The sequence below is a fragment of the Scyliorhinus torazame genome, chromosome 3 (genome assembly GCF_047496885.1).
Source record: "Scyliorhinus torazame isolate Kashiwa2021f chromosome 3, sScyTor2.1, whole genome shotgun sequence".
NCBI classification, from domain to species: domain Eukaryota; kingdom Metazoa; phylum Chordata; class Chondrichthyes; order Carcharhiniformes; family Scyliorhinidae; genus Scyliorhinus; species Scyliorhinus torazame.
In genome coordinates this window covers 16,457,562-16,474,396 of record NC_092709.1, presented here as the reverse complement: position 1 = coordinate 16,474,396, position 16,835 = coordinate 16,457,562, and the positions used below count along the sequence as shown (strand labels likewise).

The following is a 16,835-nucleotide window of genomic DNA, read 5'->3' as shown; positions in this document are numbered from 1 at the left end:
CCGTTCTCACCGAAGAAATACACCACAAGCCCGGTGGTGGTGGCGACTTTGAAAATTTGGGGACAGTGGAGACGGCATAGGGGAAAGACGGGAGCCTTGGTGGGGTCCCCGATAAGAAATAACCATAGGTTTGCCCCAGGGAGAATGGATGGGGGATTTGGAATATGGCAAAGAGCAGGAGTAACGCAACTGAAAGATCTGTTTGTGGATGGGAAGTTCGCAAGTCTGGGAGCGCTGACCTAGAAATATGGGTTGCCCCAAGGGAATGCATTCCGGTATATGCAACTGAGGGCTTTTGCGAGGCAACAGGTGAGGGAATTCCCGCAGCTCCCGACGCATGAGGTGCAGGACAGAGTGATCTCAAAGACATGGGTGGGGGACGGTAAGGTGTCAGATATATATAGGGAAATGAGGGACGAGGGGGAGATTATGGTAGATGAGCTGAAAGGGAAATGGGAAGAAGAGCTGGGGGAGGAGATTGAGGAGGGGCTGTGGGCGGATGCCCTAAGTAGGGTAGATGCTCGAGAAGCCCAGCGAATCACACCCACATGTTCTGGTCATGTCCGGCACTACAGGGGTTCTGGGTGGGGGTGACAAAGGTGCTTTCGAAAGTACTGTGGGGGTCCAGGTCTAACCAAGCTGGGGGTTGGCTATATTTGGGGTTGCACAAGAGCCGGGAGTGCAGGAGGCGAGAGAGGCCGATGTTTTGGCCTTTGCGTCCTTAGTAGCCCGGCGCAGGATACTGTTGATGTGGAAGGAAGCCAAGCCCCCGGGGGTGGAGACCTGGATAAATGACATGGCAGGGTTTATAAAGCTGGAACGGATTAAGTTCGTCCTAAGGGGAGCGGCTCAAGGGTTCACCAGGCGGTGGCAACCGTTCGTCGATTACCTCACAGAAAGATAGAGGGAATGGAAAAGAAGAAGGCAGCAGCAGCAGCCCGGGGGGGGAGGAACCAGAAGGACTCTCAGGGTTGTTAATATATATGTATAAGATGTATAGGTCGTTGCTATAAATAATTGTATATTGGACTGTTAAATCATATTTTTGGAGAGTGTTTATCTGAGACAAGGCAGTTGCCATTTAGTTTTAGTTTTAGTTTTTGTTATATATTATTTATTCTTTGTTTATAAAACAGGTCATTGTTATTTATACGGTTATATTATTGTGTAAAGGATACACAATGTACTCTGATGGTTGACCAAAAATTTTCAATAAAATATTTTTTTTTTAAAAAAAATTCTGTTTGACCTCCTCCATTTGGTGCAGATTGTACGGTGTTAAAGGCACAGCAAGAATGAATGAGAGGGAGTGTGGTTGCACGCAGTAAGCAATTTTCAATTTCTGTCCCAGGATCGCAGTCAAAGTGTGCAAAGGGCGCATTCCTCGCAGGCAGACAAGACCACGCAGACGGAACTCCTTGGTCACGACGTGAGTAATTGTTTGTTTGTTTGCTCTACTTTCTTTCTTTACGGTTGTGTACATCATGCCTGCCCTATTTACATGTGCTGCTTGTTGCTTCCATGCTTATGTTTAATAGGGTGTTCAGAAATAACACCAGTCTTTCTGTTTCTCTGTGGTTCCAGTCTCTTGTTCCAGAATGAGATAATTACAGATCAGTGTATATAACAGCCATACATTTAGTGCATTTAATCACTTGCTCCAAGAAACCGCTCCCATAAATTCCCAGCAATGAGTTGAGGGGAAATAAAATGCAATCAATAAATAGATCTTGCCACATGAAAACCGCGGAGCATAAAATGTCAAAACGCGACAAATTTAAATGAAGGTGTTCAACATTGAAGATAAGTGACCATTCCAGCAATGAATGCTGTTCAGTTGTGGCAAGGGTTATGCATCAAGCTTGGTTCAGGTTTGAAGGGCTGACAGCAAATCAAACTGTAAAGAAACCATTGCCATTTCCGAAGATATTTGTTCCTCTTGCTGGGTGCCAGACCGTGACTAGTCTTTCTCTCTCTCTTTCAATTTTTTAATGTTGTCAGAATAGCGAAAAGGAAACACAAGGAAAAGCCATTGACTCATAACTGGTCAAAATAGCATCTGAGATATTGGCAAGTTGCATTGACGAGAGTCCATGGGAAGTGAAGTTGATGTGTAAGAAATGTCTATCATTAATTTGCCAAAACAGATATTACTGTATACCTCGCCAGCTGTGTTTTGTTTTTAGATTCTGTCAGTAACTGCAGCTGCAACACAAACAACTCATCTTCCAAAGTCATTATGTGGAATGCTCCATTAAGTCAAGGCAACCCCAATGTCAGTACCTTGCTGAGAAAATAGGGATGCAAATTTTGGATTGTCACACAGTTAATTACAATTGGAAATGGAAATTTAACTAACTCTGTCTGCTTGAAGGAACAATGCATAGAATATAAAACAGGGGAATGCTAGAAATATATACTTGTGCTAAAATTCAGGTCTGAACTGCATCCAATGATAAATGTGGACAGCCCCATCTTGTAACTCTCTAACTTTCTGCTTTCATTTAATCTTTGATAAACCTTACTGAGATCATAACCATTGCTATGTGTTCTGAGCAGGAAGTGATTGATCACAAACAGTTCTATGATATTTTTGAGTAAGTTTCAATTGTTAACGATGCTAATGAACCAGCCTAAAGAGTAAGACGTTCCAGAGGAACTGGTTGCTCTTCGGAACTGCCTGTTCCTATTAAAATATAGTTTTTAAGCTGCATCTAGACCTTGGTTTTCCTGAGTGCAGCCTGCCTGCTGCATGGAATGTTTATATCTGACATTTACAGGCCTAAAATGCTTTTATCATTATCAAAGGACCCAGGACTGATATTGATGGATTGTATGTGACTTTGAAATTTGTAAGATTTCAGAGAAAGCCACTCTGGTACTATGCTGTAAACTCTGCAGGGCAAGGGGCAACCAACCTTCTGAGAGTCATTTAACTCCTCTGCATCTAGTCCAAATTCTGAACGAATACAGAGTCAGGAAAAATATGCAGATTGCAGTTTGTGGAGTGATTTGATTGCCATGGGATGAGAATGCAGAATAACAACACTGGAGACCTTGGGCTGATTGTCCGCCCCGCCACGCCACGCCACATTTCTGCCCCGACCCGCCGGGGGGATTCTCCATTACGCCTGCTGGTCAATTGGGTTTCCCATTGTGGGGCAGCCCCACGCCTTCTGGAAACCCCCGGGCGCCAGCAAAAAGGAGCATCCCGCCAGCGGAGAATCCCGCCCCTTGTGTTTTCAAATGAAATCTCAACACACGGTGTACAAAGGATCCAGTTGCTGTTCCACGAGGGAGGCCATCTTTGTGGATGACACTCTCCTCCTTCTCTGTCACCAACCTCCCTCAAATCCATGGCTGGGGCTAGATTTACCGAGCCTCCGCGCGAAACTGACCGAGTTCCCGATGGCATGATTCTAACCACCTATCGGCCATCGGGAACGTCGTGTGGAGTCCGCGGCCGCCTTGGTGGGGGGGGCGGGGGGATCGTTCACTGGGGGGGGGGGGGGGGCCTCATGGACGGCCAGGGGAGCGATCAGGCGTCACGGAACCCCGGGCATGCGCGATCACGGGGGGACCTACATTTAGGGTGCCACTCCGCGGTCCGGGTCCGTCAAGTGCCACAGGGTGGCCGCTGTAGGCCGCCGCCGTGTGCATGCGCGGACTCCCGACCGGACGTGTGGGGCCCCGTATCCGCAGCCAGAACTGCGAGAAGCCCTTCGGGGCCCTGCAGCCCCCTGCAGTCAGCTGTGTGACTGACCATGTGACATTGGTTCGTATAGGAGCCAGAACTGCTTCCAACAAAACATCAGTGAGACCATAGTCATCCCGTTTTGTCCACAACAGAGATTCCGCGACCCTTTCCAATTGTTCACTCAGCTGACATTCAACAATGTGCAGCCGCTTTGGTGTCCCATTTCAGTCGAAGCACCCAAATCTAGTCTACCATCAACCTTTCCTCTACCGATGCTCACCTCTACCTCCAATCTCACTCCTATCATCCGGGAAACCTTCACCATTGTTTTTGTCAGTTCCAGATTTGCTGGGCAGAATTCTGCCAAGCCCCTGCCAGCGGGTTTAATGGCAGGCTTGGGGGTGGGGGGGGGGTAGAAATACGCAGGATGCCCAGAAATAGGTTTTACACTGTCGTCAATTTCCAGCAGGATCTTCTGCTGGTGCCCACCACGGGCAGGTCGGGAAACGCGCTGGAAGCTGGCATGAAACACATTTATTTACATCCCGTTAATGGGAAGCAGGTGAAGGCCCGACCACCCAGACGTAATTGAGTTGGAAAACATGCTGATGTGAAACCACCTACATGCAATTTTCCGTGGCACCAATACCTTTGCTGGCATGAAAAACATTTGCAACAATGTGACATGCAGATGTTGGGACTCGCCTGAACAATACCCGGGGTTGCCTCCGGAGATAAGGGTGGAGGCCGCCCTTGACACTGGAATACCACAATAGCGGGATGGGGAGAGCATCAGGTGGATCTTCCAGATTCGGTGTCCTGGAGGGGGTCGTCCAGCCTCAGAATGTTCCTGGAGCTCCATCCTCTTTCTCAGTTGGTTCAGTCGATCCTGGAGGTTCACCTTCATTTTCAGAAGGTTCATCTTCTTTCTTCAATGGTAAAAATATTAAAGTTGCCATAGTCCCAGATGACCATAGGCTGCTTACCCCTTTGAGAAGGAGGGGAAAACCTGACTGGTCGTGATGTGACCTGAGGATCAAGGGCGAAGGGCAAGGTTGAGAAGGCGGGGCCTTCATGAATAAGCTCAGCCGATACGGGAATTGAACCCGCGTTGTTGGCCACGCTCTGCATCACAAACCAGTTGTCCAGCCAAGTGAGCTTTCGTGGGTCAGTGATGTTGGACACCTTTTTAATATGGCGCCCGGATAATACAGCAGACGACACGCTATCCAGATATGACAGCGGGCTATGCGCCACCAGGCCTGCCCCACCATGGAATACAGTGCAAATCCCGGGTGCATAATTAATTAGGTCGGGGCTGAAGGATTTGGCATGTTTGCCCGCTGGCCAACCCCTCCCACACACACACAGCCGCCACAGGGTTTAGTCCCAGACTTGGAGAATTCTGCCCGATATCTATGGAAGTATTCTTGCTAAACATGTTTGCAAAATTCCCCACAGCAACACTAATGCATTCAAAACAGCTCCACTAACACCCTATACACACAATATCCTAATTAGTTATTGCCTCTCTCCTTAATATGAATCTTTAATCTTGTCCTCATTCATTTAACCTCAACTCTGCTCACAAATCCTGTACTGCCTCTGAGAACTATTTGCCTCAACGTACCTTAACAAACCAAGATGTTCTGGTATATTAAAAGTTGCATATAATTGTATAGCTATTATTGTTCCTGGGTCACAGCCGCTACATGGGATAGTCCCATAAGGTGACACTACTTCCAGGAACTATTCGCACCTCACTTCCTGATCTCGTCCAGTTGTTTAACCTCGCTCACATTCCTGATACGAGCTTTGCAGATGACAATAAAAAGAAAAGCAAACACTACAATGGGCGTGTGAAGGGCAAAAAACATATTTGGCTGCCATGTTCTGTAAGCTGTGTTCATTCTTGGTTTCAAACACACACATTGCACTAATCCGCAGCTTGAAATGGCCAATGTATTAATGTGCAGTGTAAATTGTTAGAGAGGTCTACTGGACAAAGTTGTGCAGTGATGTGATAATAAGCTAGGCTAGTGGCGCTGGCAGTCAGCAGATTGATTATCAGGCATATTTCTCATCAGATTGTGATGATAGCCTTATACTACGATCAAAGCATCATTTAGATGCAGTGTCCATCAATAAATGTTCCCATGGACCAATAATAACATTGGTGCCGTAATTATAGAACAGCGCTTTAACACTCAGTAACTCACTCCAACTGCGGTGGAATATGGTTTGATCAATCAGAAAGCAATCTCAGGTTTCTCAGTTTACATCTTCTTACCTTGATCAAATATTTTTCATCTGTAGGGTTTAACAGATGAAGCCTTTCTCCATTGCTGCTTTTTTTTTTTGTTATGTGGAGAGACTAAATCAGTTGGAATTGTTCTCCTCAGAGAGGAGACGGTGAAAGGAAAATGATAAAGGGTTTTGCCAGAGTGTGGATGGAGAGTTAGTTCCCACAGGCATCAAGGTGGAAAATCAGAGAGCAAAGGCATGAAGGTAATTAGCTAAAGAATCAGAGGAGAATTTATTTTCCAGCAGCGAGTTTTACGGAGCAGCCACTGCACTGAAAAGGTGGTGGAAGAATATCAATGTTAATCTTCAAAAGAGAAATGGGGGAATACTGGGAGAAGCAACGTTTGCAGGGCGACGAGGAAGAACGAACCGAGGGGGATAAATGTTAAAGCTCTTCCAAACAGCTGACATGGGCACGATGGGCAGAATGGCCTCTTTTTGTGTTGTTGCTAGGTGCTGAACTTTGACCCAGTGACAGAGAAGGAGGTGTGATAAATATCCAAATCAGGATGGCACGTGACCCGGAAGGCAAACTGGAGCTGATGGTGTCCCCAAGCACCGGGCGGCCCTGTCCATAGAACATAGAACATTACGGCGCAGTAGAGGCCCTTCGGCCCTCGATGTTGCGCCGGCCTTTGAAACCACTCTAAAGCCCATCTACGCTATTCCCTTATCATCCATATGTTTATCCAATGACCATTTAAATGCCCTTAAAGTTGGCAAGTCCACTACTGCTACAGGCAGGGCATTCCATGCCCTCACTACTCTCTGAGTAAAGAACCTACCTCTGACATCTGTCCTATATCTATCACCCCTCAATTTAACGCTATGTCCCCTCGTGCTCGACATCACCATCCGAGGAAAAAGGCTCTCACTGTCCACCCTATCTAATCCTCTGATCATCTTGTATGCCTTAATTAAGTCACCTATTAACCTTCTTATTTCTGAAGAAAATAACCTCAAGTCCCTCAGCCTTCCCTCATAAGATCTTCCCTCCAGACCAGGCAACATCCTGGTAAATCTCCTCTGCACCCTTTCCAATCCTTCCTATAATGCGACGACCAGAACTGCACGCAATACACCAAATGCAGCCGCACCAGAGTTTTGTACAGCTGCAACATGACCTCATGGCTCTGAAACTCAATCCCTCTACCAATAAAAGCTAACACACCGCATGCCTTCTTAACAATCCTCTCAACCTGGGTGGCAACTTTCAGGGATCTATGTACATGGACACCAAGATCTCTCTGCTCATCCACACTACCAAGAATCTTACCATTTGCCTAGTACTCTGTCTTCCTGTTATTCCTTCCAAAATGAATTACCTCACATTTTTCTGCATTAAACTCCATTTGCCACCTCTCAGCCCAGCTCTGCAGCTTATCTATGTCCCTCTGTAACGTGTTACATCCTTCCGCACTGTCCACAACTCCACCAACTTTAGTGTCTTTGGCAAATTTACTCACCCATCCTTCTACGCCATCCTCCAGGTCATTTATAAAAATGACAAACAGCAGTGGCCCCAAAACAGATCCTTGTGGTACACCTTCCAGGCGGAGGCTGCAGTTGGCGAATTAAATGATTTCACGGGCAGATGGTGCCATGAATGTTGTGTTGTTACATAGGTGTAGCCATTTGGGTATCCATGCAAAAACAGAAGTGTAATTAGCCGACTAACTTTAGAAAATGGTCTCTACAGTGACTGCATGATAAGAAATCAATTCCAATTCTCTTCCTGCACCTTTCATCCATAGCTAGTAATTTCTGGAACAGGTTGCTAGCCTGTTGCCAGGGACGTATAGCTTGAGGGGCACCATTCCACATCAAGTGTAGCTGACCAGGAATCTTTCCCGCGCTTACCACCAGCCATTGGCCTGTCGGAAGGATTTACAGGTTGACAAACTTGACCTGTTTGACCATGTTATGAACGCACCTTCCTTGCCATGAGTGTGAGGTTATGCCCTTGGGAGGCATAATCTATTTTCTAAATGGGAAAAGGCTCAGGAAATCAGAAGCACAAGGGGACTTAAGAGTCCTAGTTCAAGTTTCTCTTAAGGTTAATATGCAGCTTCAGTCGGCATTTCGGAAGGCAAATGCGATGTTAGCATTCATGTCGAGAGGGCTCGATGCAAGACCAGGGATGTATTTATGAGGCTGTATAAGGCTCTGGTCAGACCCCATTTGGGGTATTGTGAGCAGTTTTACGCCCTGCATCTCAGGAAGGATGTGCTGGCCTTCAAAAGGGTCCAGAGGAGGTTATGAACCCTGGAATGAAGAGCTTACAGATGAGGAGCGATTGAGGACTCTGGGTCTGTACTCGTTGAAGATTAGAAAGATGAGAGGGGATCTTATCGAAACTCTTATTGGAATCCCATTGACAATGGCGGGATCAAAAATCTCACTGCCGGTGAAGGGTCACTTCAAAAAACACATTTTGTGGGGTGGACAAAATCCTGCCCACTTCTTTTTCCCGGCACTTGTCCGAACTGTGAAACATGTTATTTAAGTTCAATTGTTGTTAACGTAGCTCTCATACTAAAAAAAAACATAAGCCATTAATTTCTCCGGCCAGAAAGTTCAATAACCAATTAGTCGGATCACTTCAGTGGTCGTGACATCTCTTACTTGTTGGGAGTCCTGAGGGAATGAATTTTCTCTCTGCTCTTATAACCTGTGCAAAGCCAGCCATTGTGATGTTGTTGTTATTGAAGGAAAGGTCAGAAAGTCAGACGCTAAGATGATATAGTAACTGGGGGGAGGGTCATCCTGGATTATAGTAAATCGGCAGTCCCTTTAATGTTTCACCTGACTCACGCTCATTTATCTCAAGCTGCTATTAAAATCAAATTTAATCACTGTGGGCGCGCAGATGAAATAAAATACAGAACGACCTGCGTTTATAAAGCTCTTTCTCTGACCACTGGAGGTCCCAAAAATACTTTACAATCAATGAAGGACTTTTGAAGCCTTGTCACTGTTGTGATGTAGGAACTGCAACAGCTGATTTGAGCAGAGCAAGCTCCCATAAACATCAGAGCATTAATGCCCAGATAATCTGTTTCTGATGATGCCGATTGAGAGACAATATTGGTCAGGACACTGGTAAATTCCCCAGTTCTTCATTTAAAAAATGCCACGGGGTAATTTATGTCCAGCTCCCATCAGGCAAACGGGGCCTTGGTTTCATGCCTCATCTAAAAGCCGGCACCTCCAACAGTGCAACAGTTCCTCTGGAGGGTTGGCCTCGATCTTTGTACACAGTTCCTGGAGTGGAACTTGAAAACTGGAACCTTGTGAGGCCACTCTGTGACCAACCAAACCAGGGCTGACACACGTATTTTAGCACGAGATTGACAGAAATCTTTGGATCCTCGCTGTCTTCAGGGGATGTCCCGGAGGACTGGAGAATAGCCAATGTTGTTCCTCTGTTTAAGAAGGGTAGCAAGGATAATCCCGGGAACTACAGGCCGGTGAGCCTTACTTCAGTGGTAGGGAAATTACTGGAGAGAATTCTTCGAGACAGGATCTACTCCCATTTGGAAGCAAATGGACGTATTAGTGAGAGGCAGCACGGTTTTGTGAAGGGGAGGTCGTGTCTCACTAACTTGATAGAGTTTTTCGAGGAGGTCACTAAGATGATTGATGCAGGTAGGGCAGTAGATGTTGTCTATATGGACTTCAGTAAGGCCTTTGACAAGGTCCCTCATGGTAGACTAGTACAAAAGGTGAAGTCACACGGGATCAGGGGTGAACTGGCAAGGTGGATACAGAACTGGCTAGGCCATAGAAGGCAGAGGGTAGCAATGGAGGGATGCTTTTCTAATTGGAGGGCTGTGACCAGTGGTGTTCCACAGGATCAGTGCTGGGACCTTTGCTATTTGTAGTATATATAAATGATTTGGAGGAAAATGTAACTGGTCTGATTAGTAAGTTTGCAGACGACACAAAGGTTGGTGGAATTGCGGACAGCGATGAGGACTGTCTGAGGATACAGCAGGATTTAGATTGTCTGGAGACTTGGGCGGAGAGATGGCAGATGGAGTTTAATCCGGACAAATGTGAGGTAATGCATTTTGGAAGGGCTAATGCAGGTAGGGAATATACAGTGAATGGTAGAACCCTCAAGAGTATTGAAAGTCAAAGAGATCTAGGAGTACAGATCCACAGGTCATTGAAAGGGGCAACACAGGTGGAGAAGGTAGTCAAGAAGGCATACGGCATGCTTGCCTTCATTGGCCGGGGCATTGAGTATAAGAATTGGCAAGTCATGTTGCAGCTGTATAGAACCTTAGTTAGGCCACACTTGGAGTATAGTGTTCAATTCTGGTCGCCACACTACCAGAAGGATGTGGAGGCTTTAGAGAGGGTGCAGAAGAGATTTACCAGAATGTTGCCTGGTATGGAGGGCATAAGCTATGAGGAGCGATTGAATAAACTCGGTTTGTTCTCACTGGAACGAAGGAGGTTGAGGGGCGACCTGATAGAGGTATACAAAATTATGAGGGGCATAGACAGAGTGGATAGTCAGAGGCTTTTCCCCAGGGTAGAGGGGTCAATTACTAGGGGGCATAGGTAAAGGTGAGAGGGGCAAGGTTTAGAGTAGATGTACGAGGCAAGTTTTTTACGCAGAGGGTAGTGGGTGCCTGGAACTCGCTACCGGAGGAGGTAGTGGAAGCAGGGACGATAGGGACATTTAAGGGGCATCTTGACAAATATATGAATAGGATGGGAATAGAAGGATACGGACCCAGGAAGTGTAGAAGATTGTAGTTGAGTCGGGCAGTATGGTCGGCACGGGCTTGGAGGGCCGAAGGGCCTGTTCCTGTGCTGTACATTTCTTTGTTCTTTGTTCTTTGTTTGAGGCAAAGGCCCTGGAAACTTTAGGCTAGCTTCTATGCAGAGTGCCAAAACCAGAAGAGTACAAAACAGTGTAGTAGGAATTAAACCCATTCAAATGATCTCAAAATAAATTATTGAATGAAATAAGTGTTTTTGTCATTAGAGACTTTGCACACCTTCAGGATCATTCAGCCATTGTTATCTCTTTAAGTGATTCCAATAAAATATAGCACTCAGGCAGTTTGTTATATATTCTTGAGATACTTACCTTTTTTAATGCTTTCATGGGATGTGGGCTTTTCCAGGTACCTTCATTGAAGCCTACTCGTGACAATAAGCGATTTTCATTCATTCATTTCATTTAATTTCATTTCATTCATTGCTGGCTCTGCCAGTATTTATTGCCCATTATTATGGGCCAGGGTTTAGAGAACCCCAAAGTATATTATGGAGTTCAGCTGACCCACAACTGTTAATAGATTTTGGTTATGGGGAGCACAAGGGCCCACTTTACAGGTGTGATGCAACAGAGATCTAAAGTATTTTTAAACAAAACAAGGTTTATTCTATGAATCCAGTTAACATTTTATAAACGCACAGGAAACATCTTATCAACTACCAACACTGATACCACCCCCCCCCCCCCCCACAAAGATACAGTACTCTATAGGTAACCCTTAGTAATGTTCCTAACAACATCCATAAGTCAAAGACCCTTTTTAACAAAGACAGTAGGTTTAAATTCCTTCCAGAAACAGGTATTACTTTGAAATCATCAAGTGATCTGGAGACATTCTTTAGCATGCAGAGAGAGAGACCGAAATACACCTCCTTGGTTTGAATGCAGCTCTGCAACTGAAAACCAAACTAAAACTCAGAACCAAAAACAGCTTCCAGCTCAAAACGAAAGTACAAAGCAGAGCCAGAGCCCAGCTCCACCCACACACTGACATCACTGCAGCCACTTGAGAAGACAAACATTTCTTAAAGTGACATTCCCATGACATCATCCTGACCCACTTTCTTGAACCGCTGCAGGTAGGTACACCCACACTGTTTTTCGGGTCGAGTTCCAGGATTTTTATCCAGTGATGGCAAGTCAGGATGGGGCGTGTCTTGGAAGTGAGCTTGAAGGTTGTGATGTTCCCATGATCTGCTGCCCTTGCCCTTTTAGGTGGTAGAGCTGGTTGTGGTTTGGAAGGTGCAGTCAAAGGAGGTTTAGTGAGTTGCTGCAGTGATTTGATTTGATTTTAATTTGATTTGATTTATTGTCACGTGTACCAAAGTACAGTGAAAGGTATTTTTCTGCGGCCGGGGGAATGTACACAGTACGTACATCGTGGACAAAAAAGTATAATCGACAGAGTACATTGACAAATGGTACATCGACAAACAGTGATTGGTTACATTGCGGAACAAGAGGCTAAACAAAGCAAATACATGAGCAAAAGCAGCATAGGGCATCATGAATAGTGTTCTTACAGGGAACAGATCTGTCTATGGGAGAGTCGTTGAGGAATCTAGTAGCTATGGGGAAGAAGATGTTCCTATGTCTGGATGTGAGGGTCTTCAGACGTCTGTACCTTCTGCCTGATGGAAGGGTCTGGAAGAAGGCAATGCCTGGGTGGGGGGGGTCTGTGATAATACTGTCTGCCTTCCTGAGGCAGCAGGAGGTGTATACAGAATCAATGTGGGGGTGACAAGCTTGTGCATCTTGTGGTTAGTACATGCTGCTACCACTGTGCATTAGTGATGGAGCAAGTGAACTTTTAAGGTGGCGGAAGAGGTGCCAATCAAGCGGGTTGCTTTGTCCTGGGTGGTGCCAAGCCCCTTGAGTGTTGGAGCTGCACTCATCCAGGCAAATGGAGAGTATTCCATCAAACCCCTGACTTGTGCTTTGTCGGTGGTAGTTGGGTTTGGAGGTGAGTTATCCGCTACAAGATTCCCAACCTCTTTGGCCTTGTAGTCACCATAATTATATGGGTGGGGGTGGTCCTGTTCAGTTTCTGGTCAATGATAACCCTCAGGACGTTGACTGCCTTCCCTGCCAACAGTCCCTCCTCGGTAATCAAAAAACTCCCTTGCCCAAACTGCCACTAGAGGGTGCCATCATTCAGCTGATGGCCTCCTCACCCTATGGGAGTGGGGCTGGTTGTTGACCAAATTGTCCTCCTGCCTCCTCTTCCTCTCCAGCCCCTTCCTATCACTGATCCCATCACTGGAATGTCGTCTCGCGGCAGATCTGTCGGGGCTCCCCCTGATTTTATAGCCCACCTACATCGTTCCTACTCTGTGTGTATGATCCTCTTCATAAAGTGAGAGAATGGTTACAGCACACAAGAAGACTGTGACTGTGCTGGATCTTGGCGGGAGCAATTCACACAGTCCCACCTCCCTGGAAAGTTCTTTCATCACAGAATCATGTAATTATCTTTTCAAGGCCTCCATTTAATCTGCCTCCACCAGTCTCTCGGGCAGTGCCTTCCAGATCTTAACCACACGCTATGTAAAATAAAGGTGTCCCTCATGCCGCTGTTGTTTTCTTGAAATTACAGTGCAGAAAGGAGGCCATTCAGCCCATCGAGTCTGCATCGGCTCTTGGAAAGAGCACCCTACCCAAGCCAACACCTCCACCCTCTCCCCATAACCCAGTAACCCCACCCAACACTAAGGGCAATTGTGGACACTAAGGGCAATTTATCGTTGCCAATCCACCTAACCTGCACATCTTTAGTCTGTGGGAGGAAACCGGAGCACCCGGAGGAAACCCACGCACACACGGGGAGGATGTGCAGACTCCGCACAGACAGTGACCCAGTCCGGGAATCGAACCTGGAACCCTGGAGCTGTGAAGCAATTGTGCTAACCACTGTGCTACCGTGCTGCCCTGTTTTATTTGCCAATCGCCTTAAATTGGTCTTTTTTGGTTCTTCCAACAAAGAACGATGTGAGAAAGACTCGCGTGGAGCACGTTTTTTTCTATTCATTCATGGGATGCGAGTATCGCTGGCTGGGCCGTTATTTATTGCCCGTCCCTTTTTGGCCTTGAACTGAATGAATTTCAGAGAGCATTTTAAGAGTCAACCACGTTTACTGGGAGGAAGCCGTCATGCCGGGTTCCCGCGCGGCTGGGGCTACATGTCCCCCGTGCCATTGTGAACTCGGCCCATCGGGAGCGGAGCATTGGGGAGGGCCTTCAGGTGACGTCCTGAAGCCGTCCCAATGGCGTGCGGCGCGTGCCGCAATGATGCTGTTTTGGAGGGGGGGGCGGAGCATGTGAAACCTGAGTAATACCGGCCCCGATTCCGCCGTAAAAAGAAATTCTCCGCACGATCGCCGATTACAAAATCACCATCGGGAAACGGAGAATATCGCCCGACGTAACTGAACTACGGCTGACACTGTTTCTGTTAATTCTGGGCAGTGGAATTTTCCGTGCAAACCTCCTCCCCATTAAGATTGAGCAGAAGTGACTAGATAATGGTGATTAGCAGAACTGATCTAGTCAAGAAATTGTGCTTGGTTATAATCCTTATCACTCCAGATAGAAGGTACATTCGGATTGTCATTAACCTAGCTTTGTCTGTTTTCTTTTAGGATTGACTCAAAAGTTTAAACTGCTGCGTGATTGCATGGAATGTAATTAGAAAAGAAAATCTATCTGCCTGTTGGAAGTCTGCCTCCGAATATTTATGGAATTAATACTATAAAGCTTTCTTGGCTGCTCTGTATTATTCAAAGATTAGTTCTACAATTGTGCCTTTAAACAGACTTTGATTGTTAAAACCTGCAGTGGATTAATCATCACTCTTGGTTCAATTTGCCTGATTTGTGAGACACAAAAGGCATTTGCTATCCCCCCCCCCTTCAGGGAATAGTCAAGCAAAGCTGTGAAATTTGATGAGAGTGAGGTGTTAGGGATTGAGCCGTCTTTGGGATGAGGAACCAATGCGGCATTTAAACTGAACCCAAAGGGATGCTCAATCCATGACTGATAATGCTGCAGATTATTTACAAACACAAATGTTAATTTGTGAAAGGGCAGGCTGTTTTCCTGCGGTGACAGGAAGGTTTTAGACCATCACAGAAGTTTAAATTATGACGGTGGATTATCGCACCGAGACAGACGTTAGTGGTGGGTGGCTTTGCCACAGGGTCCCCTGCTTTAAGTCCCAATACCAGGACCTGAGTGCATAAAATCAAGGCTGACACTCCAGTGCTGTTCTCAAGAAGCACTGCACTGTCCGAGACGCAGCCTGTGAAACCGAGGACCATCCACCTGCTGGGGTGGACATAACAGAATCCATTGAAGAAGAGGGCTGCAGGGTAGTGCAGTGTTTAGTACAGTTGTTTCACAGCTCCAAGGTCCTAGGTTCAATTCCTGGCTTGGATCAACTGTCTTGTGCGGAGTCTGCACGTTCTCCCCGTGTCTGCGTGGGTTTCCTCCGGATGCTCCGGTTTCCTCCCACAGTCCAAAGATGTGCAGGTTAGGTGGATTGGCCATGCTAAATTACCCTGAGTGTCCAAAAGGGTTGGGTGGGGTTACTGGGTTATGGGGAACTGGTGGAGGTGTGGGGTTGGGTAGGACGCTCTTTGCAAGGGCCGGTGCAGACTCGATGGGCCAAATGACCTCCTTCTGCACTGTAAATTCTGTGATTCTATTAAATATAGGGAAGTTCTCCCTGGTGCCCTGGCCAATATTTATTCTTCAACCCAACATCACAAAAAGCAGCTTGTCTGATCATTATCACTTTGCTGTGTGCGGGAGCTTGCTGTGTACAAGTCAGCTCTTGCTCTTCCTACATTGAAACTGCAACTACTCTTCAAGAAGTACTTCATTGGCTGTAAAATGCTTTGAGGTGTCCGCTGGTCGTGAAAAGCGCAATATAAATACAAGCCTTTCTTTGCAAGGAGGGCAGTTGTTGCAAAGGTCAATCACCATTTTATCAGCTATAGATGTTAACCTATATGGGCAGCACGGTAGCATTGTGGTTAGCACAATTGCTTCACAGCTCCAGGGTCCCGGGTTCGATTCCCGGCTTGGGTCACTGTCTGTGCGGAGTCTGCACGTTCTCCCCGTGTCTGCGTGGGTTTCCTCCGGATGCTCCGGTTTCCTCCCACAGTCCAAAGATATGCAGGTTAGGTGGATTGGCTATGCTAAAATTGCCCTTCGTGTCCAAAATTGCCCTTAGTGTTGGGTGGGGTTACTGGGTTATGGAGCTAGGGTGGAGGTGTTGCCTTGGGTAGGCTGCTCTTTCCAAGAGCCAGTGCAGACCCGTTGGGCCAAATGGCCTCCTTCACTGTAAATTCTATGAAATATTGACGTGGAAATTCTTAACAATTTAGCCTGTGATATGAAGAGGGGGAAAGCAAAGTATTATATCTTCTTGGCCCAATTCCAAATGACTTGTTTCCCCCAACTATTTAAAATGGAAGCCATGAACATCATTGCTAGTGTTATGTTAATTGTACTGTTGCAGTTAATGATAAAGAGGAGGAGGGGATTCATTGATTAAGTATCTTGAGCACAGATAAAAAAGGAGTTGATTTGTTCAGTTTCTTTCGAAGCTTTTTGATTTGTTGTTACAGTCCGCCATCAGGGCCTGTCACTCTCACTTATTGATCTTTTGTTTAATTCATTGACCTATCAAGCCTAAGAAAGGAGAGGAGGAGCTGAGCACCTGACAATGAGGAACCCTTTCTGGCTGTGCACAAACAACCCCGTCATGGATTTGCAGTTCCAGCCTCCCACATGACATGTACCCCGCCTGCCATGGGTTTATACCCATGGCGGCAGGGTGAGGCCATTAAGTGGGCATTAATTTCCCACTTGAGGGCCTTCAATTGGCGGCAGGTTGGGTAGGCGGCCCACGGGCCTTCCCACGAGGGACTTGATTGGGGCAGAGACGGGAAGGCAGTGGGGCCTCATCTGCAACCCTAAACATGCAGGGGTGGGGTGTGGGGGAGCGGGGGGGGGGGGGGGGGGGGGGGTGAT

General features: G+C 46.6%; 1 protein-coding gene across 8 annotated transcripts in view; it reads left to right on the top strand.

Moving 5' to 3' along the window:
* The window catches only part of ccser1 (coiled-coil serine-rich protein 1), a 1,481,149-nt gene that overhangs the window by 1,055,377 nt on the left and 408,937 nt on the right, over positions 1-16,835 (top strand). For 7 of the 8 annotated variants that reach the window (XM_072495328.1, XM_072495326.1, XM_072495327.1 and 4 more), the window contains one exon: positions 1,352-1,429. In XM_072495328.1, the coding sequence (XP_072351429.1) occupies positions 1,352-1,429 (78 nt within the window). Of the gene's footprint in view, positions 1-1,351; positions 1,430-14,437; positions 14,548-16,835 lie in introns of those variants that run through there. The other variant, XM_072495333.1, reaches the window with a different exon arrangement.